The 24,945-nt window shown below is 46.1% G+C and overlaps 1 protein-coding gene across 4 annotated transcripts in view; it reads left to right on the top strand.

The window, feature by feature from the left end:
- Positions 1–10,038: 10,038 nt before the first annotated feature.
- The window catches only part of LOC140417229 (bone morphogenetic protein 7-like), a 177,667-nt gene continuing 162,760 nt past the window's right edge, over positions 10,039–24,945 (top strand). For 2 of the 4 annotated variants that reach the window (XM_072501187.1, XM_072501186.1), the window contains exon 1: positions 10,039–10,821. In XM_072501187.1, coding sequence (XP_072357288.1) covers positions 10,335–10,821 — 487 coding nt within the window. In that variant the 5' untranslated portion in view covers positions 10,039–10,334. The remainder of the gene's footprint in view (positions 10,822–24,945) is intronic. The other 2 variants (XM_072501185.1, XM_072501184.1) reach the window with 1 other exon arrangement.

Here is a 24,945-nt window from a genome sequence, read left to right as displayed (position 1 = left end):
ATGTTACCCTGCTGTTCAAGAAAGGAAAGAGAAAACATTGAACGGTTAGACTGACATTAATAGGAGAGAAAATGCTAGGATCTATTAATGAGGATGTGATAAAGGGAGCACTTGATTCGACAGAGTCAGCTTAGTTTTACGAAAGCAAAATCATGCTTGACAAATCTGCCGAAATTATTTGAGCGAGTGACTAGCAGAATCGGTGTAAAATAGCTGTATCTTCAGAAGGCATTTTATAAAATGCCATAAAAGAGGTTGTTATTTAAGATTTGGGCTCTTTGGTTTGGGCTATCAGTATGGATTGATGACTGGTTGATAGATATAAGATAGCGAGTAGGAATAAATTAATCATTTTCAGGATGGCAGGAGGTACCAAACGGATCAGTGCTTGGACCTTAGCTATTTGTAATCTATACCAATGACTTGGATGAAGGCAGTGAGTGTAATATACTTGTATCTAAGTTTTTGACGCTACAAAGCTAAGAGGGAAGGTAAGCTGTGAGGACAGAAAAAGGTTACAAAGGGGTGCAGACAGCTAAAATGAATGGGATGTTTGTAGATAGAATATAAAGTGCAGAAATGTGAAATTATCCACTTTCATAGGAGGCCACTGTGCATGTCCGCGTTGGCGGCGGCACCACTGTGCACGTCCGCGTTGGCGGCGGCACCACTGTGCACGTCCGCGTTGGCGGCGGCACCACTGTGCATGTCCGCGTTGGCGGTGGCACCACTGCGCATATCCGCGTTGGCGGTGGCACCACTGTGCATGTCCGCGTTGACACCGGCACCACTGCACATATCCGCGTTGGCGCCGGCACCACTGCACATATCCGCGTTAGCGCCGGCGCCACTGCACATGTCCGCGTTAGCGCCGGCGCCACTGCACATATCCGCGTTGGCGCCGGCGCCACTGCACATATCCGCGTTGGCGCCGGCACCACTGCACATATCCGCGTTAGCGCCGGCACCACTGCACATATCCGCGTTAGCGCCGGCGCCACTGCACATGTCCGCGTTGGTGCCGGCACCACTGCACATATCCGCGTTGGCGCCGGCACCACTGCACATATCCGCGTTAGCGCCGGCACCACTGCACATATCCGCGTTAGCGCCGGCGCCACTGCACATGTCCGCGTTGGTGCCGGCACCACTGCACATATCCGCGTTGGTGCCGGCACCACTGCACATATCCGCGTTGGTGCCGGCACCACTGCACATATCCGCGTTGGTGCCGGCACCACTGCACATTTCCGCATTGGTGCCGGCGCCACTGTGCATGTCCGTGTTGGCGCTAGCACCACTGCACATATCCGCGTTAGCGCCGGCGCCACTGCACATGTCCGCATTGGTGCCGGCGCCACTGTGCATGCGCGGGCCACGCAGCGCACAGTTTGCGCCAGGATCGGCAGCTGGAGTGGCACAAACTGCTCCAGTGCCGTGCTTGGCCCCTGGAGGGACCAGAATTACTCCTGGCAGTGGCCCATTCATGCCATCGTGAAACGCGATGGCGTTTACGACGGCGTGGACACTCTGCCGCGGGATGGGAAAATCCCGCCCATGGTGTCATCTTTTTTTCAAGAGGGTAGGAGTATAAGAGTAAGCAAGGTTAATTGAAATTGTATCGGGCTTTACGTAAGCAATTGGGGTGGGGGGGGCAGTGTTGCAGTGGTTAGCACTGCTGCCTCACGCCGCCGAGGACCCGGGTTTGATTTTCATAGAATTTACAGTGCAGAAGGAGGCCATTCGGCCCATCGAGTCTGCACCGGCTCTTGGAAAGAGCACCCTACCCAAGGTCAACACCGGCACCCTATCCCCATAACCCAGTAACCCCACCCAATACTAAGGGCAATTTTGGACACTAAGGGCAATTTATCATGGCCAATCCACCTAACCTGCACATCTTTGGACTGTGGGAGGAAACCGGAGCACCCGGAGGAAACCCATGCACACACGGGGAAGATGTGCAGACTCCGCACAGACAGTGATCCAAGCCGGAATCGAACCTGGGACCCTGGAGCTGTGAAGCAATTGTGCTATCCACAAGGCTACCGTGCTGCCCCCTGTGCTGATCTCGACCTGTGCACATTTTCCCTGTGTTTATTTTCTCACCCCAACAAACCAAAGATGTACAGGGTAGATGGATTGGCCGTGCTATAAAGTCTCCTTAGTTGGAAAAAAATATTTTTAAAAATTAGATGAAAATGTAAGCAATTGGGTTCTTGGCTAGACGGGTATTTTTTGTACAAAATAAAACCTTTATAGGATTTTCTAAACCAGCTTCGTTCAGGCTGACGTGTTGGCATTCTTAAGGTGTAAGGATGGTGTCTTGTGAGCCTCTTATCTATCCGAGTGTTTAGAAAAGACTAAAGTATGACTCTTAGCGAGATGTAAACTAAAAATCTGAACTTGAACATGGTGATGAACATCCTTACGTGATGAGTACCTGTCTGGTGTCTATTGGTCAGAATAGTTTCAATAGGTACTTGTCAATAGGTAATCTACAAGCCCCTCATAAAGGGCAAATATGGGGATATCTTGTGAGGGATGGGATGTTACTGGCGAGATGACTGTGCTCATTGGGCAGCTGCCTTCCTCAGAGGGAAAATGGATCAGAGGAGGAGGAGGATGGTCAAAAGAAGATTTTCCTCATACTTCGACTGAGATCAACGCGCCATGTCAACTGTTATACTTTTTCTGTCTAATTAGTAGACCTTACACCTGCCATACTGTGTATAGTTTTGATCTCCTTACCGAAGGAAAGATAAACTTGTCTTAGAAGGGTGCAATAAAAGTTCACAAGATTGTTTCCTGGGATGGGAGGGATGTCCTTTGAGGAGAAATTGAGCAGAATGAGCACACATTCTCTCATTTTGAAACATGAAAACTCTTAGAGGCTTAACAGAGTACCTGCTGATGGCTGTTTCCCTTGCTGGAGAGGCTAGAACTCGGGATCATAGTTCATGAGGGATCATGAGATTGGCCATTTAGGATGGCGGTGAGGAGAAATGTCTTCACTCAAGAGTGTTGTGAGCCTTTGAAATTCTATACCCCAGAGTGTTGTGGAGGCTCAGAGAGACTGATAGGTTTTTGGATGCTGAGAGAATCAAGGAATCTGGGAATAGATCGGAAAGTGGAGTTGATGTAGTGCCTTCTGGTCCTGTTTCTTGTGCCATAAACTTTGACGAAAGTAACCGGAAAATTAGGAAGCAGAAAGGTTAAATTTCTTGACCTTCCGGAGAGGAGCAGTAAACAAACTGTAGTAAAAGTGCCACAAAACTTATCCTGCAAACGTCCTGCAGAACGCTTGAAAAATGAAATGTGTTATTGCTATGAAACATGGATACACCTCGACTGCACTGAAAGCATTAAATTTTACTTTGCCAATCAGAATTACCACCCAGGCGAGGCCTGATTGTTTGGTCGACACCAAATGACTTTCAACTACCCATGAGGATGCCTCTCCATCCCTCTCTTCTTTATGACCCTCCTTAAAATCACACTTTTCATCACTCCAAGCCCAGTACCCCCTCCTTTAGCTGATTACATTCCTTTGAAAATGAATGAAATTAAAATCGCTTATTGTCACAAGTAGGCTTCAAATGAAGTTACTGTGAAAAGCCCCTAGTCGCCACATTCCAGCGCTTGTTCGGGAGGCTGGTACGGGAATTGAACCCGTGCTGCTGGCCTGCCTTGGTCTGCTTTACAAGCCAGCTATTTAGCCCACTGTGCTAAACCAGCCCCTTTGGACATATTCATGAATTAAAAGCACTATGTAAATTCAAATCCTTGTTGTGATAATCTCCTTCCATACCCAGTTAGCTGAATAATTAATAACCTCATTTTCAAATTCAACTTGACCAATACTTTTGGCTTCCGTTCTAGCCGTGAGAGAGACCGTATCAAATCAACAACTCATCCACTAATGCTGTTATTTCCTCTTGGAATTCCAATAACATGTTGTAAGGGGAAACCCCCCATATCAGTTTGCATTTGGTGCCCTGAATGAGAAGGCTGATTGCTTGTTGAATTTCATAAATGTATCTGTGGTTTATTTGTTAGTAATCTGGAAATGATGTAAGAAAGAAGCGTTCCAGAATTTCAAGCAATCGACCCTTTAAGTGATGCAAACCTTCAGAGAGAGTTTAAACTCAAAGTCTCAGACATTGTGAATCTGTAATTATCTTCAATGTTCAGTCAACAATTTTCAAAAACATATGTTGGGATATTTGAATGAAGACCACATGGAACTAATGTAGTTGAATTAAATCTGTTCAGTAACCTTGATGTCATCAGGAGTCAAGATCATGGCTTCTTTTAGTGGTCATATGGTATCCTATAATCAGCAGATTAGATACCATTTTTTATGAATTTGATATCTAAAAGCACTTCAGCTAATGGGGAAGCATATACCACTCCCCACACATATACACAGATGGGAAATCATTTTAAAATGGTCACCATCAAAAAACAAGAAACTTTGCAAACTTTTGTATCCAAAAACAGAACAAAGTTGAGTTTTTAATATCCTATTATATATAATTGTAAATATATATAATTACATATTATAAATTATAAGAAGGAATAAGGCATCTTTAGGAACAGAATTATTTAGGTTATTAGGCCTAAACCACGTTTTTCATGGACCAACCCTGTTATTGACTCTGCTTTATTTCTGTTTTTGCAACATTGTCTAAATCTTTACCTCACCCCAACCACCATTGAAACCCTTACTTTGTTACTGTGAGGGTCAGCTTCAGTAACATTCTTTTTTGAAGAAGCCCAAGATTTATATTCAACTCATCTAAAATTCTGCTAGTTCACACCCTCGCTAAATCTTGCTTGTCACCAGCCACTTGGCTCCCAATGCATTGAACTTCAAATCGTATTTGTTCATGGATTTCTGTAGTCACTTCATTCTAACTTTCCGAACTATAGTCCACCATCTCAGTCCATTACGTTCAGTCCCACAATGCCAGATAATTAAATAATTGCAATAAGAAAGGAGAAAAGCTAAGTTCTGATACTGAAAGGCTGTCAAAAGTGAGAGTAAAACTCTTCTCACTCCTGCTTCATTCTTTTGCCCTCTATTTTGTACATTACCATCTATTTCCATCTGGATTATTTTCTGAAGAGGTTTGCTTATCACCTGTATTGATTCCCTGTGGATCAAATTTCACTGCTATTTTGACCATCCTAGCATTGCTTTGCCACTCTTTTTTATTCTCTCTCTGTGTCTCATTTCCCTTCTTTCTCCCCCAAGATTATCTAAGATAGGTTCCAGTCTTGAGAATAGAAGCATAGGAACCAGAACTGCAGATATTATTTCACTCCAATATGATTGATTGATTGATTGATTTATTAGAATTGTTTGGCACAATCTAGTTGTGCAAAAAGGGTTACAGAATCAACCCTTCTGTTCTGGTTACAACCCTTTTGTTCTGTAACAAAAAGGGTTACAGAATCAAAAAGAAACAGGGACACTTGTGTATTTAGTACCAGTATGACTCTCAGCAACATCTTAATGAAGTTCACAAACATAATGGCCGGGATTCTCCGAAATCCCAGCCAAGTGTTGATGCCAGCGTAAACACCAGAGTGGTGTACACCGGCGTCAACGGGCCTCCTGGCCCAGTGATTCAGCGGTCTTCAGGGAGCCAGCACGGCGCTGGAGAGCTGTGCGCTGCTCCGGCGCCTTAAGGCGGCCCTGCATTCCCGGCATGGGTCCGCGCATGTGCGCGGCAGCCGTCTCTGCGCCGGCGCATGCGGGTGGTGTCCATCTCTGCACCAGCGGCACGCAACATGGCGGAGACCTACAGCGGGCCGGCGCGGAAGGAGGTAGGCCCCCTCCAGATCACGGGCGCCCGCCGATCGGTTGCCCCTGACCGCGGGCATGGAGGACCCCCCCGGAGTCAGATCCCCCCGTCCCCCAACTAGGACGGTCACCACGGGTCCGAGCTCCCGCCTGTCGACCACAGAGAATCGCCGCGGGGGCCTCTTTCAGCGGCCCCTGACCAGTACTGTGTCGACTGCGCGGGCGCGATTGCCGCCAATTCTCCGGTGCCGGACAATTGCGTCCTGGCGTCGGAGCAGCGTGGCGGGAATTTCCCATGTCACAGGCGATGCTCCGACCCGCCGTGGGCTCGGAGAATCCCGGCCACCGAATTTCCTTGAAGTACAGGAAGTAACAAAAGTATAAAATAGATCATTGGAAAACACTAAGAGAAAGAAATTTGTCTAAGCCTGTTTTCAGGACTGAAAAAGGCAGTACACTATCGGATTGCGCACCCGAGGTGGAGGCCTGAGGCTCACCAGGAAAGGCCTTGGGCCTCATCAAAATATTACCAGCAAGTTGTAGAAACCAATCCAGCATCAGGAGGCAGGTCACTGGTTTGTTGAGGATGAAGTTGGCTGACTATAATGTCAGCAGCAATTGTTGGGTCATGGAGTCATGGGGTTCAAGCATGGGGAGGGTGATCATTCGCTGACCGCTAGTGGCCTTCAGAAGTGATGTGGAGCCAGGAGGTGCACTGTTGCTCCCCAGGTTCACATAACAGTAAGTTTAAAAAGTGTAATTACCTTCAGGTTATATTAGGAACCAGAAAACGAAGTCTGTGGAACTCTGTTGACCAATTTTAAGAAATGATCTTTAAATTAAGCATTAGAACCTTATTAACTTATGAATGTTGATAGCCTGAGATATCTTCCAAGACCAATGAGGCGTTTGGTGTATTTCAGATGCTCAAAGTTCTGGAAAGTTGGCCCATTATGTCCATACCTAATTTTTCCTCCAAAGTCTTGACTGGTGAAGTAGAAGAAAACCGATGGGTGCACACAGTGCCATAATCTTTAATAATACTGACCTTGATAAAATTAGTTCCTATATCCCGAACCATTCCCATTTTTTTTTTAGCATTTACAGTGCAGAAGGAGGCCATTCAGCCCATCGAGTCTGCACTGGTCCTTGGAAAGAGCACTTCAGCCCACACCTACACCCTATCCCCGTAACCCAGTTACCCCACCTTAACCTCTTTGGACACCAAGGGCAATTTAGCATGGCCAATCCACCTAACCTGCACATCTTTGGACTGTGGGAGGAAACTGGAGGACCCAGTTAAGTACTGTTGTACAAAAGTACTTCAAGTAGTGCGGTATAAGTCAACCTCTCACTGCTCTGTATACAGTTAAAATGGGATGGGACAAAGTTGGGAAGCAGCATTACAAAAGTAGGAGCCAAAGAAATATTCAGTTGTTAATGAACAAAAGTGAATTTTAATTGTAGTGTGAAGTATGATGTGTAATTAACACCTTAATGCAGTTTTATGTATCTTCATAGAATCATAGAATTCCTGCAGTGCAGAAGGAGGCCATTTGGCCCATCAGATCTGCATCGACCCTCCGAAAGAGCACCCCATCTAGGCCTTCTCCCCCGTCCAATCCTCTTAACCCTGTAACATCACCTAACCTTTGGACACTAAGGGGCAATTTATCATGGCCATTCCCCCTAATCTGCACATCTTTGGACTGTGGGGGGAAACCGGAGCACCCGGAGGAAACCCACGCACACACGGGGAGAACGTGCAAACTCCACACAGTCACCCAAGGCCAGAATTAAACCTCGGTCCCTGGCACTGCGAGGCAGCAGTGCCAACCAATGTGCCAACGTGCACTTAGTTTTTGTTCTTTCATGGGATGTGGGTGTCACTGGCAAGGACAGAATCTGTTGGCCATTCCTAATTGCCCTAGAACTGAGGGGATTGCTCAGCCATTTCAGAGGGCAGTTACGAGTCAACCACATTGCTGTGGATCTGGAGTCACATGTAGGGCAGATTGCGTAAGGATGAAACATTTCCTTCCCTGAAACAAAAATAATGAGCCAGATGGGCTTTTAATGACTATCATTGATAGTTTCATGGTCACCCTAGCTTTTTATATTTCATTTTTTAATTAATTTAATTTAAATTCCACCAGCTGCAGTGGTTGGACTTAACTCCATGTCCGCAAAGCATACATTGCCACTACACCACCATCTCTCATTTAAGAAAGTGACTTAAGCACTGGTATAACCTAGAGAATCTTAAAAATACAATTTATGGCAGCTTCATCAAAGTCAACATTTCCTCCCATTCTGAGCTTTGAAACGGATATAATACACCGGGGAAAAGATTAAACCGAACAACAGAAATCCATGATGTAAACAAGCTGTCAATTTGGCTGCAAACTCTGGAGTCTGCAGCAATATATTTAGTGATTCCAGTTTCTGAGACTATCTCTACTAAAATTTAAATATTGAAGTAAAAACAAAGAATGCTGGAAATATTCAGTAGGACTGGCTGCGTTTATGAAGGGTTAGCATTTCAGGTCAATGACCTTTCATCAAAGTTGTAACCGTACAGACAGAACTTTAATTCTCTTTCAACCGATGCCGTCAGACCTAATGAGCATCGACAGCACTTTCTGTTTTTAATCAGATTTCCATCATCTGCAGTGTTTTGCCTTTGTCTCAATAATGAAGCCTCCGTTCAAAGCAACTGTTCTTTCTATTATTACCAGTGGCATTTTTGAGAAGCTCGAAGTAGACTTGGTTCTGGTACTAAAGTGGATATTTAAGCTGTAGCATTCACTGCCCTTGATGCAAATTGGGTGGCAAGAGGTCACGGGAGTGGGAATGGGGAAGCTGAGTATAACACACAACCTCCATTTCAACAACAAAGGGCATTGAAAATAATCTTCACCTTGTGGTGGTCAATATCGCAACAACAACTTGCATTTAAATAGCACCTTTAATGCAGTAATATGCCCCAAGTTACTTTACAAGAAAGTTTTGACACAAACTACATGACGATGAGCAAAGTTTGGTCAAAGAGGAGAGCTTCTCAAAGGATAAAAGAGAGGTAGAGGGGCACAGCATGATCTTAGTGAAAATAATCTGTGCCATTATTAAATTGAGTCATGAACCTTGCAATAATGTTCAGCAAAATCAGTGCAGCGAGTTTATTTATGGTATGCTCTGCAGATTACCTCCTCTTAAGGGATTAGTTATTAGCATGTTGTCTTTTTCTGAGCAGCTACTGTAACCCATTATTTCACAAAGTTCTTTTATTGTTTTCCTTATTTTGATCCTGAAGTGGATGGAGCTGGCATGAGACGGATGATTGAAGATCTGTAGCAGAGCAAGCAGCTGAGACAGGGGACGACTTCCCAGTGGATTTCTGATGCCTGCCTCACCCATCCTGTCTGATCAACAATCTCAGTTCCAATCTCTGCAGTGTCTGGGAGTTTGTGATGTCAGTGACGTGCAGGGTTTTCTCTTTGCTGTTGTTAATCACGGCATGGAAACGATTCAGGCAATTATTTCCAACCTGTGTCGTAAGTGCTGGTCTGCCCTAGTCTTCCACCTGTGCCATGAGTGAGTTACCTTTCTCTTCTTGTAATGTTTTCCATTTCCCAAACCCTTGGACACTGTTAACTTTTTGTCCTCTAGAAGGACAGTGACACACGTATATGCAAAACCATTCCAGAAGATAGAGGCAGACGAGTATAAAAGCCCCAACCTATTTACTGGTACAAATAGATATTTAGGTCGAAAGAAGCTGTTTCTGGAGCAGCAGTAACTGATGTTTACAGTTCTCCCAGTACCTTGTAATTTTGCACAGTTGATTAATGTTTTCATCTGCAGGTTCTCTGAGCTGGAGCTGCTGTGAAACAGATAAAGTTTAGTTTGAATTTTATAGAACTCATAAACAAAATAAACTGTCAAATTACAAACAAGCCAAAAATTGAAACACGGTTTGAAAACACTTGGAAATTAACGACCTTAAAATGAAACACGAGCACAAACAAAATAAAACAAATGAAAGGGTTAAGCTTATTTTAAATGACAGGCTGCATTGGGCGCACGAATTTGGGCACTGGATAACCTCAGGATTCTGTGAATATGCTGTGATTAGTCTATATATAGATGATATGGCTCAAGTCTGGAGTATGCGGATACTGTGGTGTTTGAATGGCCTGGGGTTGTACCTATCATCCAACAACAGCCAAGCCAGTCAGATAGTAACAAACCCTAGGGAATTGGCCTGAGTCATTTAAACTGCTCGAGACTCGATAAATACAGACTCTGGAGGCTCAGGGGCTGAAAGTGTAAGTCTGCAACTGAATTCAACTGTCATATTTTATGAAGGGATTTCAAACTCATGGAATCATTTAAACTGTGACTGGTAACCATGATTATCAAAAAACTGCACTGAACTTGCAGCATTTTAAAAGCCTCAATAAATTTGTATTTTAATTGCAACAGATTTTTAAAAATCTTCAGAACCTTAATATCTAGTTGCATGCTAAAGAATTTTGGAGGAATTTTTGATGCTTTAAGTGTTGAATTTTTCTATCCATATCGATATAATCGTTGGAAAGAACAGAAATTATTGGTTATGGCTGGAATGCGGCGGTGTGACAAGAACATTTTTCTTCTGATCTGCTTATTGGGACTGTTTCTGGATTTAGTTAATGGGAGCCTGATGAAGCAACGGCCTCATTCAAGCTTTATTCATCGGAGGCTGAACAGCAGGGAGAGGCGAGAAATGCAGAAAGAGATCTTGTCTATTCTGGGCTTACCTCGGCGTCCCAAGCCTTTGTTGTCTTTCAAACGCTCATCATCTGCCCCAGTCTTCATGATGGATCTTTATCGCACTGTGGCCAATGAAGAGTCAGACAGGTGGCCTGGGGCTTCGCTGCCTTTTCATGTGTTCCAGAGCACTCAAAGACCCCTGGAAGAGACTTTTCTAACTCAAGCAGACACCATTATGAGCTTTGTTAATGTAGGTAAGTTTGAACAGAAAACATCTTGTGCATTACAGTCTACATATTTTAATGGATTGAGTGCAGACATGATCCTCTGCCAGCACTTGTTATAGGCCAGTTGCACTACAGAGTTTGGTAACTAATTGGTGAGCAGCTTGTAGTATAACCTGGGCATGAAGTCAGTTTGTCAATGGTGCTGTACATTTCAGCAAACAGTGTGAGAACAGCTGGTTGAAGTAATCTCACAGTACTCTGGCTTCATAGCAGCTACAGCATAACTGCAGACTTAACAGGAATGAAATGTGGCACAGATTTATGGTCCTGACAAAGATTTGCTGAATTTAGTCATTGAAAAAAAGTTGTTAGTTTAGGTAGACAATAAAGTACAGCTGACACTGTATTTGTGATGCTTCCCACAGTACAATGACCTCTGTAAGCCCACATGTAACAGCCAACTTAATGGTGATCTGTGGTGAATTCTCATATATGGATTTGAGCATGATAAAATATTTTAAAATTAAAGGCCAACAGTGGTCCTGCATGCCTTGTGTTAATTTCCTTTTCACAATGTGTCCCTTTCTAAGTACTGCAAATAACAGTAACTGGGCAGCTGGTCTTTACTTTATTCTTTAAAAATTGGTTTATTAGAGATTGTGAATCCAATTTTATTAGATTGAAAAAAAATGTTTATTATCACGGTTTTGATCCCGGGCATTCCATATGGGATACATTTCCAGGTGACATAACTATATCATATGGGAATCACATGGTTAGTTCGGTCCAACAATAGGTTATTTCCAATGATTACAGATATATTAAAAATTGAGGTGTAAAATCAGATTAGAAATATTGGATTAATATAAGATTTATATTTGTCATTTGCTCCGGTACCGAATGCAGCTCATCACCAAATGAAGAACCTTTGTAGGAGTTGCAGGATAATTAACTTAGGTTGGGGGAGCTGAATGATTGTGGTTTTGTCAACAATAGACAAAATCCAGGCACAATTTTAACACCATCCTAACTGTGAAGGATGACAAATGGCCTGTTTCTGGTCGGTATTTTCGATGCAATTCTTTGTGGGGGAACATGTTGGGGAATTTATAGTGCCATATAAATCACTGCAAAATGCCTGATTTATAAATTTAGGTATTGCGATATTCTTCTTAAAAGTTTCAGAAAATATTGAGATTCTAAAGCATGGAGTGTTGTCCTAAAGTACGTCTCATCCCAAAGAAAGTTTTTATTTATGGCACTTTTCCATCTTTATGACATGATGCCGGGCAGAATGTTAAAAGCACATCACAACAATCAGCCATAATTTGCTGTTGTCGGCCATCTAATGGCATCTGAGATTAGTTCAATTTGTCCGTGTATGTTTCATTTTCTTTTTAAAAAACATTTCTAATTAAGAGGCAATTTAGAGTGGCCAATCCACCTATCCTGCACATCTTTGGGTTGCGGGGGTGAGACACACGGAGATGAGGGGAGAATGTGCAAACTCCACACGGACAGTGACCCGGGGCTGGGATCGAACCTGGGACCTTGGCGCCGTGAGGCAACAGTGCTAAGCACTGCGCCACCGTGCTGCCCTTATGTTTCATTTTCTAACTTTTTTTGCATGACAACTTGATGAAAGTGCGAGCTAATAGGTTTTCAGTGAGGAGAAAAGGACACCTGTACCTGAGCGATTACAGAAAGCAACGGCATTTCCTGAACTATTTAGATTAAAGGATTGTGAAATTAACTGAGCAGAAAGAAGGAAGTGTAAATTAGAATGGGTGAATTTCTTGCCATGTCAGGTACAAGAAGAGAATATAGAGAGAGTAGAAAATACCCCCAACCATTAAAACCTGAAGCTCTGGGTGTTTTCCCTTGTAATAGTTAATTTTCATTGCTAGTCAGTTTAACTGGCAGTCGCAACTAAATTACTTGAATTATTCTGAGTTTGGTTCAGATCTACCATTCAAAATAAGGCAACTTCATGCCTTTCAATGCATTTTAATAGTGAGGCGGACAGTGAGATGAGATTTTTGTAAAACGAATGGGAGGATGACACAACTCAGACGGCACCTTTTGGATTTTTGAGTTTCATGATCTTTATTAGTGTCACAAGTAGGCTTACATTAACACTGCAATGAAATTAGTGTGAAAGTCCCCCAGTCACCACACTCCGGCGCCTGTTCGGGTGCACAGAGGGAGAATTCAGAATGTCCAAATTACCTAACAAGCACGTCTTTTGGGATTTGTGGGAAGAACCCGGAGGAAACCCATGCAGACACGGGGAGAACATGCAGCTCCACACCGACAGTGACCTAAGCAGGGAATCGAACCCGGGTCCCTGGCGCTGTGAAGCAACAGTGCTAACCACTGCGCTACCATGCCGCCCATATTCCCTACATACCCTATATCTGCCCCTTTGCTTGAGGTGGCTCTATTATTTACATAGAAATAATGGCGCATCTCACTGGCCTCATCATTATTTTGACACATTCTGAACCTACAACCTGCATTTATATAGTGCCTTTAATAAGACCATAAGACCATAAGATATAGGAGCAGATTTAGGCCACTTGGCCCATCAAGTCTACTCCGCCATTCAATCATGGCTGATATTTTTCTCACCCCCATTCTCCTGCCTTCTCCCCATAACCCCTGATCCCCATATTGATCAAGAACCTATCTAACTCGGTTTTAAAGACACTCAGTGATTTGGCCTCCACAGCCTCCTGCGGCAAAGAGTTCCACAGATTCACCACCTTCTGGCTGAAGAAATTCCTCCTCATCTCTGTTTTAAAGGATTGTCCCTTTAATCTGAGATGGTGTCCTCTGGTTCTAGTTTTTCCTACGAGTGGAAACATTCTCCCCACGTCCACTCTATCCAAGCCTCGCGGTATCCTGCAAGTTTCAATAAGATCCCCCCTCATCCTTCGAAACTGCAATGAGTACAGACCAGAGTCCTCAACCGTTCCTCATATGACAAGCTCTTCATTCCAGGGATCATTTTTGTGAACCTCCTCTGGACCCTTTCCAAGGCCAGCACATCCTTCTTTAGATACGGGGCCCAAATATGCTCACAATACTCCAAATGGGGTCTGACCAGAGCCTTGTATAGCCTCAGAAGTACATCCCCGGTCTTGTATTCTAGCCCTCTCGACATGAACGCTAACATTGCATTTGCCTTCCTAACTTCCGACTGAACCTGCACGTTAACCTTAAGAGAATCGTTAACAAGGACTCCCAAGTCCCCTGTGCTTATGCCTCCATTTGTCCTTCCAAAGTGCATAACCTCACACTTTTCCACATTGTATTCCATCTGCCACTTCTTTGCCCACTCTCCTAGACTGTCAAAGTCCTTCTGCAGCCCCCCCTGCTTCCTCAATACTACCTGTCCCTCTACAGATCTTTTTATCATCTGTAAACTTAGCAACAGTGCCTTCAGTTCCGTCTTCCAGATCATTAATGTATGTTGTGAAAAGTTGTGGTCCCAGCACAGACCCTTGAGGCACACCAATAGTCACCGGCTGTCATCCTGAAAAAGACCCCTTTATCCCCACTCTCTGCTTTTTTGCCAGTCTGCCAATCCTCTATCCATGCCAGGATCTTACTAACCTGAATCTTGGAAATTTTGATTGGCCCAGCATCCACCACTTTTTGAGAGAGCAGATTTCCAGATTTGTTCTACCTTTCATATGAAAAAAAGATTCCTGATTTCACGCCTTGCGTGAAACCTTGTCAAATATCTTCTGGAAGCCCATATGGATGATATCCATAGACACTCCCCGTACCGGCCTCCCCGAACAGGCACCAGAATGTGGCGACTAGGGGCTTTTCACAGTAACTTCATTGAAGCCTACTTGTATTATTATTATCTCTACAAATCCTAGTGACCTGCTCAGAAAATCCAGTTCGATCAGAAATTACCCACACATGACAAATTCTTCTGATTTTCTTTGATCTGCTGAAATTTAATCATTCACTTATTTGCTGATAGATTTCAATAACCTCCCCACAAATGTTGTTAAACCGACATTCTGTACTTACCTTGATTCTCTCACTCACTCTTGTTAAATAATAAAATGGCATTTGCAATTTTCCAGTCTGAAGGTGCAATTCCAAATGGAAAGCTTTGGAAAATTGGAAATAATCAGGTCTTGGAGATTTGTCTCTTAAGTCCTGTTTATTTCATAGAATCATAGAATTTACAGTGCAGAAGGAGGGGATTCGGCCCATCGAGTCTGCACCGGCTCTTGGAAAGAGCACCCTACCTAAGCCCACGCCTCCACCCTTTCCCCTAAACCCAGTAACCCCACCTAACCTTTTTGGACACTAAGGGCAATTTAGCAGGGCCAATCCACCTAACCTGCACATTTTTGGACTGTGGGTGGAAACCGGAGCACCCGGAGGAATGCCACGCAGACACGGGGGGGAACAGACAAACTCCGCAGACAGTGACTCAAGCCGGGAATCGAACCTGAGACCCTGGAGATGTGAAGCAACAGTGCTAACCACTGTGCTACCGTGCCACCCCATCGTCATCATAATTTTATTGAAATTAAGTTCCTCCCCTTGATTTATTTTTAGGTTTCCTAGTACTGAGAAGTTATGGATGAAAGTTGTGTCAGCAAGCAGGCAATGTTTTTTAAAAAATATATATTTTATTAAAGTTTTTCGATCAAAAAGAATTTTCCATTTTTACAACTTTGTAACAAAATGTACATTGACCGTTATTTAAATAATATAGTAACTAACAGCAAGTGTCGAAAACAAAGAAACAAGAAAAAAAAATAGTAACTCTGAAAAAATAAATATAACCAACTAGCATGTAACAAAACAAAAAACCCCCAAAACCCGAATGCACCCCCCCCCCCCCCCCCCCCCCGGGTTGCTGCTGCTGTCTTTCCTGTTTTCCCTTATCGCTCTGCGAGATAGTCGAGGAACGATTGCCACCGCCTGGTGAACCCCTGAGCCGGACCTCTTAGTGCGTACTTTATTCGCTCTAATTTTATAAACCCTGCCATGTCGTTTATCCAGGCCTCCACGCCCGGGGGTTTAGCTTCTTTCCACATAAGTAGAATCCTTCGCCGGGCTACTAGGGACGCAAAGGCCAAAACATCGGCCTCTCTCGCCTCCTGCACTCCCGGCTCTTCTGCAACCCCAAATATAGCCAACCCCCAGCTTGGTTCGACCCGGACCCCCACCACCTTCGAAATCACTCTTGCCACACCCACCCAGAACCCATGCAATACCAGACATGACCAGAACATGTGGGTGTGGTTCGCCAGGCTTCCCGCGCACCTCCTGCACCTATCCTCCACTCCAAAAAATCTACTCAGCCTTGCTCCCGTCATATGCGCCCTGTGTAGAACCTTGAATTGGATCAGGCTGAGCCTGGCACACGAGGACGAGGAATTTACCCTACTTAGGGCATCTGCCCACAGCCCCTCCTCAATCTCTTCCCCCAGCTCCTCCTCCCATTTACCCTTCAGCTCCTCTACCATCGTCTCCCCCTCGTCTCTCATTTCCCTGTATATATCGGACACTTAACCATCACCAACCCATGCCCCCGAAATCACTCTGTCCTGGATCCCTTGCGCCGGGAGCTGCGGAAATTCCCTCACCTGTTGCCTCACAAATGCCCTCACTTGCATATATCGGAATGCATTCCCAGGTGGCAACCCGTATTTTTCTACCAGTGCTCCCAGACTCGCGAACGTCCCGTCCAAGAACAAGTCCTTCAGCTTCACAATTCCTGCTCGCTGCCAAGATTGAAATCCCCCATCTATCCTTCCCGGGATGAACCTGTGATTGTTCCTTATCGGGGACCACACCGAGGCACCCGTCACTCCCCTATGTCGTCTCCACTGCCCCCAAATCTTCAAAGTCGCCACCACCACTGGGTTTGTTGTGTATTTTTTCAGGGAGAACGGTAACGGCGCCGTCGCCAGTGCTTTTAAACTAGTTCCCCTACAGGACGCCATCTCCAGCCTTTTCCACGCCGCTCCTTCTTCCCTCATCCACTTACATATCATAGACACGTTGGCGGCCCAATAATAATCACTCAGACTCGGCAGTGCCAGTCCCCCTCTATCCCTACTGCGCTGCAGGAACCCCCTCTTTACCCTTGGGGTCTTTCCAGCCCACACAAAGCTCATAATACTCCTGTCCACTTTCTTGAAAAAGGCCTTTGTAATCAGTATAGGGAGGCACTGAAACACGAAAAGAAACCTCGGGAGGACCGCCATTTTAACCGCCTGCACCCTACCCGCCAATGACAGGGGCACCATGTCCCACCTCTTAAAGTCCTCCTCCATCTGCTCTACCAGTCGTGTCAAGTTAAGTTTATGCAAGGTTCCCCAGTTCCTGGCCACCTGGATCCCTAGATATCGAAAGTCCCTTGCTACTCTCCTGAGCGGCAGATTGTCTATTCCCCTGCCCTGTTCCCCGGGGTGTATCACAAATAGTTCACTCTTTCCCATATTCAATTTGTATCCCGAGAACTCTCCAAACTCCCTGAGTGTCTGCATTATCTCTGGCATCCCCTCCACTGGGTCCGCCACATATAGCAGCAAATCATCCGCATATAATGACACCCGATGTTCCTCTCCTCCTCTAAGCACCCCTCTCCACTTCTTAGAGCCCCTCAGCGCTATGGCCAATGGCTCAATTGCCAACGCGAACAGTAACGGGGACAGGGGGCACCCCTGTCTTGTGCCCCTATGTAATCGGAAATAGTCGGATCGTTGCCTGTTTGTAACCACGCTTGCCACCGCGGCCCCGTACAGGAGCTGAAACCATCTGATGAACCCCTCTCCAAATCCAAATCTCTTCAGTACCTCCCACAGGTAATCCCACTCCACTCTATCGAATGCCTTCTCTGCTTCCATCGCCACCACTATCTCCGCCTCCCCCTCCGGTGGGGGCATCACCATCACCCCCAGCAACCTTCGTATGTTGGCATTCAATTGCCTCCCTTTAACAAACCCTGTCTGGTCGTCATGTACCAGCCCTGGGACACAGTCCTCTATCCTAGTCGCCATCACCTTGGCCAGTAACTTGGCATCTACATTTAGGAGGGAGATGGGCCTGTATGACCCGCACTGCAGTGGGTCTTTGTCTCGTTTCAGGATCAACGATATCGTCGCCTCCGACATCGTCGGGGGTAGTGTCCCCCTTTCCTTAGCCTCATTGAGGGTTCTCGTCAGAAGTGGGGCCAGTAGGTCCACATATTTCCTGTAAAATTCCACCAGGAACCCATCTGGTCCCGGGGCCTTTCCTGCCTGCATGTTCCCGATTCCTTTTACCACCTCCTCCACCTCAATCTGTGCTCCCAGACCTGTCACCTCCTGCTCCTCAACCCTCGGGAACTCCAGCTGGTCCAGGAAGTGTATCATTCCCTCTTTCCCCTCCGGGGGTTGGGACTTATACAGCCTCTCATAAAATGACTTAAACACCCCGTTCACCCTCTCCGCCCTCTGTTCCATCCTTCCCTCCCCGTCCCTGACTCCTCCGATCTCTTCCGTTGCCCCCCTCTTCCTAAGTTGTTGGGCCAGCAGTCGGCTCGCCTTTTCCCCATATTCGTATTGTATTCCCTGTGCCTTCCTCCACTGCGTCTCCGCCTTACCCATGGTCAGCAGGTCAAAGTCCGTGTGTAGTCTCCGTCTTTCCCTGTATAGCCCTTCATCCGGGGCCTCCGCATATTGCCTATCCACCCTCAGAATCTCCCCAATCAGTTTCTCCCTTTCTTTACCCTCTTGTTTCCCCTTGTGGGCCCTTATGGAAATCAGCTCCCCCCTAACCACCACCTTCAGCGCCTCCCATACTACTCCCACCTGGACCTCTCCATCATCATTGACCTCTAGGTATCTTTCAATACATCCCCTCACCCTTCCACATACCCCCTCATCCGCCAACAGTCCCATGTCTAATCTCCAAAGTGGGCGCTGCTCCTTCTCCTCTCCTAGATCTAGATCTACCCAATGTGGGGCGTGATCTGAAACGGCTATAGCCGAATATTCCGTTCCTGCCACTTTCGGGATCAGCGCCCTTCCCAGGACAAAAAAGTCTATCCGGGAGTACACTTTATGGACGTGGGAGAAGAATGAGAACTCTTTACTCCTCGGTCTAGCAAATCTCCAGGGATCTACTCCTCCCATCTGCTCCATAAACCCCTTAAGCACCTTGGCCGCTGCCGGCCTCCTCCCGGTCCTAGATCTGGACCGGTCCAGCCCTGGGTCCAGCACCATGTTGAAGTCCCCCCCCCCATTACCAAATTTCCCATCTCTAGATCCGGGATGCGCCCCAACATATGCTTCATAAAACCCGCGTCATCCCAGTTCAGGGCATATACGTTCACCAGCACCACCGCCTCACCTTGCAATCTGCCACTCACCATCACGTACCTGCCCCCACTGTCCACCACTATGGTCTTAGCCTCAAACGATACCCGTTTCCCCACCAGTATTGCCACCCCTCTATTTTTCGCATCTAAGCCTGAGTGGAATACCTGTCCCACCCATCTTTCCTTAATCTGACCTGATCCGCCAATTTCAGGTGCGTCTCCTGAAGCATAACCACATCCGCCTTCAGTCTCTTTAGGTGCGCAAATACCCTTGCCCTCTTAATCGGCCCATTCAACCCTCTCACGTTCCACGTGATCAACCGGGTTGGGGGGCTCTTTACCCCCCCCCCATCGTCGACTAGCCATCCCCTTTTTTAAACCAGCTCCTCACCCGGGTCCCACGCTCCCGTTTGTCCCTCAGACAGCGCCTTCCCATCCTGACCATCCCATCCCGTATCAGCTCCCCCTTCCCCTCAGCAGCAGCAACCCAGTTAATTCCCCCCTCCCCCCCCCTTAGATTCCCTTCTAGCTTGATTGCTCCCCCATATTGCTTCTGGGAGTCAGCAAACTCTGGCTGACCTCGGCTTCCCCCGTTTACCCTTTGCCTCCCTGCGTGTGAGGTCCCCTTCCTTCCTGCGCCCACTTTTCCCGCCACAGTTTCCATAGCGCGGGAACAAAGCCCGCGCTTCCCTCTCGGCCCCGCCCCTAATGGCGCAGCTCCCTCTCCCCTTCCCTGTCCCCTTCCCCACTGGCGCCCACATTTCTTTGTGTCCCGGGGGGGCGGGGGGGGGGGGGAATTCTCCCGTCTAACATTTTTACAGAGAAGCCCTCCCCCTCTCCCCCTTTACAATTCCTTTGCCACCACCTCGCTACTTCATTCCAAACATCCATTCCTCAAACCTAGTCCAACTTCTCTTCTTGAATAAATGTCCACGCCTCCTCTGCCGTCTCGAAGTAGTGGTGTTTGCCCTGGTGTGTAACCCACAGTCTCGCCGGCTGCAACATTCCAAATTTCACTTTCTTCCTGTGGAGCACCGCCTTGGCCCGATTGAAACTCGCCCTCCTTCTCGCCACCTCCGCACTCCAATCTTGGTACACGCGGATCACCGCGTTCTCCCATCTGCTACTCCGTGTCTTCTTAGCCCATCTCAGGACCATCTCCCTGTCCTTGTAGCGGTGGAATCTCACCACTATTGCTCGCGGTATTTCCCCTGCCTTTGGTCTTCTCACGAGGACCCGGTATGCTCCCTCCACTTCCAGGGGGCCCGTCGGGGCCTCAGCTCCCATTAAAGTATGGAGCATCGTACTCACATACGCCCCAACATCCGCTCCCTCTGTCCCTTCGGGAAGACCCAAAATCCTTAAATTCTTCCTCCTCGAGCTATTTTCCAGGGCTTCCAGCCTTTCTATGCACCTCTTATGTAGTGCCTCTTGCGTCTCCGTCTTCACCACCAAGCCCTGTACCTCGTCTTCATTCTCGGCAGCCTTTGCCTTCACTCCACGGAGCTCCATCGCCTGAGTCTTTTGCGTCTCCTTCAATCCCTCAATCGCCAGCAACATCGGCGCCAGCACCTCCTTCTTGAGCTCCTCCACACATCGCCGGAGGAACTCCTGCTGTTCCGGGCCCCATACCATCTGGGCTCCCTCAGCCGCCATCTTGCTTCTCCCTTCTCTTCTCTGCCGCTGCTCCAGAGGATCCTCCGCAATCTGGCCACTACTATCGCTTCTTTCCATCCACACCCGGGGGGACTCCTTCCTTTGTCGCCTCACACTGGGTTTAGACGTGAAAAATTTCCTTTGGGGCTCCCGATAAGAGCCCAAAAGTCCGTTAAAACGGGAGGTGCCGAAACGTGCGACTTAGCTGGTCATCGCCGCAACCGGAAGTCGCAAGCAGGCAATGTTGACCGTGAAATTAGGCGGTCTTTATGCTAGAGGGTACATGGGTTTGCAAACTCGGGTCAGGATCAAATTGGATGCTGAGGTTGTAAACTGCCTGTTTTAGAATTAGACAGTGATCGGGGAGGGGGTAGAATTACTGGCGAGGATACATAATTTGTGGTGGTGGTGGGGTGGGGGGGGGCAATAATTTTAAGCCTTCCAGTATCTAATTGACAGAAATTGCAGCTCATGCAGGATGGTTTCAAACAAACAGTCCAACAAGCAATGGGAGTTGAAGTGTTGAGAACTACAACTGATTCGGCATGTCTGTCAATGGCAAACAGACCCTGTGTCTATGACTGATGTTGCCAGGAAGCAGCATGTAAATCATTAAGTGCAGGGGGCCTTGAGAACTCCAGCAGTCAAGGTGGGGGAAACATGAAGAGAAGTCATTGCTGAAGATGTACTTGCTGTGATTATACAGTGGAAAGAGGAACCAAGGGAAGGAGTGCATGACTTGGCTGGAAGATGGAGGAGAGGTTTTGGAGATTAATTGTGTGATTGACCTCATGAGAAGTTACAGAGCGGTTGAGATGGACGAGGACTAATAGCGCACCATGGTGCACCGTTATAGAAGATGTTACTTGTGACTTTAAGGACTGTCTCAGATCTGTACTGGGAAGGAAACCTGTTTGGAGAGATTCAAACTGAGAGTTGCAAGAAACTATTCAATACAAATGAGAATGTTTCATTCTTATTTATTTCTGTGACTAGCTCACATTCTCATTGCTATCTTGTACTTTTCTGACTACTCCAATTGTAACACATTAAACCATGCCACCTCATGATAATAAAGGCAGCAGAGTGCGACTAGATGATTTGTACCAGCATGGACAAAGGCCTCTTCACTGCAATAATTCTGTGATTCTACGTCCCACACTGTTCTCTGAAACCCTTTTGACTATGGTCTGAACATAAACAAGTTTTAGGTGCAGTTATAGAAAACCCAAAGATGTTTATCAATATATTAATGGTTCGTTAAGGAAAAAGTGGACCTCTCAAAGATGAAGAGGGGAACTTGTTTGTAGACGCATAGGCTGTGGGAAGGATTTTAAATGAATATTTTGTCTCCGTGTTTACAAAGGAAATGGATGATGCAGATATTGTAATCCAGGAGGAACACTGTGAGATACTGGATGGGATAATCATAAATTGAGAGGAAGTGCTCGAAGGATTGAAATCCTTGAAATTTATAAGTCACCAAGACCAGATGGATTGTTTCCGATGCTACTGAAGGAGGTCAGGGAGGAGATATCAGATGCTCTGAGGATGATTTTCCAATCCACACTAGACACAGGGGAGGCTCTGGAGGACTGGGGAAATGCAAACATGGTTCTATTGTTTAAAAAGGGATCAAAGGAAATGCCGAACAATTAAAGGTCAGTTAGTTTTACGTCAGTGGTGGGTAAATTAGTAGAATCAATCCTGAGAGATAGGATTAACTGTCAAATAGAAAGGCATGGACCAGTCAGAGATAGGCAGCATGGATTTGTTAAAGGAAAGTCTTGCCTCAAAAATTTGACCAAATTCTTTGAGGAAGTGACAAAAAGGGAGAGGGTGGTCTGGTAGCACCTCTGCCTCACGGCGCTGAGGACCCGGTTTCAATCCCGGAACTGGGTCACTTCCGTGTGGAGTTTGCATATTCTCCCCGTGTTTGCGTGGGTCTCACCCCCACATCCCAATGATGTGCAGGGTAAGCAAATTGGCCATGCTAAATTGTCCCTTAATTTGAAATTAAAAAAGAATTGGGTACTCTAAATTTATATTTTAAAAAAGTGACAAGGAGGGTTGATCAAGGTAGTGCAGTGGATGTGATGTACATGGATTTTAGCAAGGCATTTGACAAAGTCCCAAGTGGCAGATTAGTCAAGAGAGTGAAAGCCCATGGGATACAGGGCAATGTGGCAAACTGAATAATAAGTTGGCCTTGTAACAGGGAACATAGATCGATGGCTACCTCTGCAATTGGAAAGTTGTTTCAAGTGGTTTTGCACAGGGCTCAGTGTTGGGACCCTTACTGTTTGTGTTGTATATTAACGATTTGGATGTGAACATGGGGAGCATGATTGGCAAATTTGCAGATGACACAAAGATTGGCCAAGTGGTGAACAGTGTAGAGGTTAGGTATAACCTTCAAAATTATATAGATGGATTGGTGGAGTGGGTGATAAGGTGGCAGATGGAATTTAACATGGAGAAGTGTGAGGTCGTGCATTTAGGGAGATTGTAGGGAGTGCACAATAAATGAGAACTATGTGGGGTGGATAAAGTGAGAAATATTGGCGACAGGTACACAGGCCCCTAAAGGCAGCAGTTCAAGTAGACAAAGCAGTTAAGGAAGCAGATGGAATGCTCTCCTTCACTGGGCACAGATATAGAATATAAAAGTAAGAATATAATCTTCGAATTGTATAAAACACCGGTGAGGCCACAACAGGAGTATTGTGTGCAGTTCTGGTCGCCACATTACAGGAAGGATGTTACTGCTCTGGATAGAGTGCAGAGGGGGTTTACAGAATGTTGTCAGGGCTAGAAAAGTGTGACCAAGAGGAGAGATTGGATAGGTTGGGGTTATTTTCCTCAGAACAAAGAAAGCTGAGAGGTGACTTAATTGAGGTATATAAAATATTGAGGGGAACAGATAGGGTGGACAGGATAAAATTGTTTCCCTTCGTGGAGAATCTAGAACCAGGGGACATAGATTCAAGATAAGTGGCAGAGGTGTAGAGAGGAAACCTTTTTACGCAAAAGGTAGTGGGAATCTGAAATTTGCTGCCCAAGTTGATGGTGGAGGCAGAGACCCTAAACTCTTTTAAAAGGTACCTGGAACTGCATCTTAAGTTCTCTAAGGTACAGGGCTATGGACCGGGTTAAGTAAGGTGTGATTAGAAAGGACATCTGGATGTCCTTGAGCTGGCATGGACTAGATGGGCCGAATGTCGTCCTTCTGTGCTGTAATGTTTCTATGATTCTATGATAAGATCATAAGATCATAAAATATAGGAGCAGAATTAGGCCATTCAGCCCATTCAGTCTACTCCGCCATTCGATCATGGCTGATATGTTGCTCATCCCCATTCTCCTGCCTTCTCTCCATAACCCCTGATCCCCTTATTAATCAAGAACCTATCTATCTCTGTCTTAAAGACACTCTGTGATTTGACCTCCATAACTTTCTGCCGCAAAGGGTTCCACAGATTCACCACCAGATCTCTGAAGAAACTCCTCCTCATTTCTGTTTTACAGGATCGTCCACTTAGTATGAGGCTGTGCCCTCAGGTTCTAGTCTCTCCTACCAGTGGAAACATCTTCTCCATGTCCACTCTATCTAGGCCTCTCAGTATTCTGTAAGTTTCAATGAGATCCCCCTCATCCTTCTAAACTGCAGCGAGTACAGACCCAGAGTCCTCAACCGCTCCTCAAAAGACAAGCCCTTCATTCCCTGGATCATTCTTGTGAACCTCCTCTGGACCCCCTCAAAGGCCAGCACATCCTTCCTTAGATACAGGGCCCAAACTTCTCACAATACTCCAAATGGGGTCTGACCAGAGCCTTATACAGCCTCAGCAGTACATCCCTGCTCTTGTATTCTAGCCGTCTTGACATGAATGCTAAAATTGCATTTGTCTATCTAACTGCCAACTGATCCGGCATGTTAACCTTAAGAGAATCCTGAACTAGGACTCCTAAGTTCATCTTTTGTGCCTCAGATTCCCAAAACGTTTCCCCATTTGGAAAATAGGCTGGGCCTCTATTCTTCCGACCAAAGTGCATAACCACATACTTTTCCACATTATATTCCATCTGCCACTTCTTTGCCCACTCTCCTAGCCTGTCCAGGGTCTCCTGCAACCTCCTCACTTCCT

The sequence above is a fragment of the Scyliorhinus torazame genome, chromosome 1 (assembly GCF_047496885.1).
Source record: "Scyliorhinus torazame isolate Kashiwa2021f chromosome 1, sScyTor2.1, whole genome shotgun sequence".
NCBI lineage: Eukaryota > Metazoa > Chordata > Chondrichthyes > Carcharhiniformes > Scyliorhinidae > Scyliorhinus > Scyliorhinus torazame.
The sequence above is the reverse complement of the archived record's forward strand: the minus strand, read 5'-3'. Positions and strand labels throughout refer to the sequence as shown.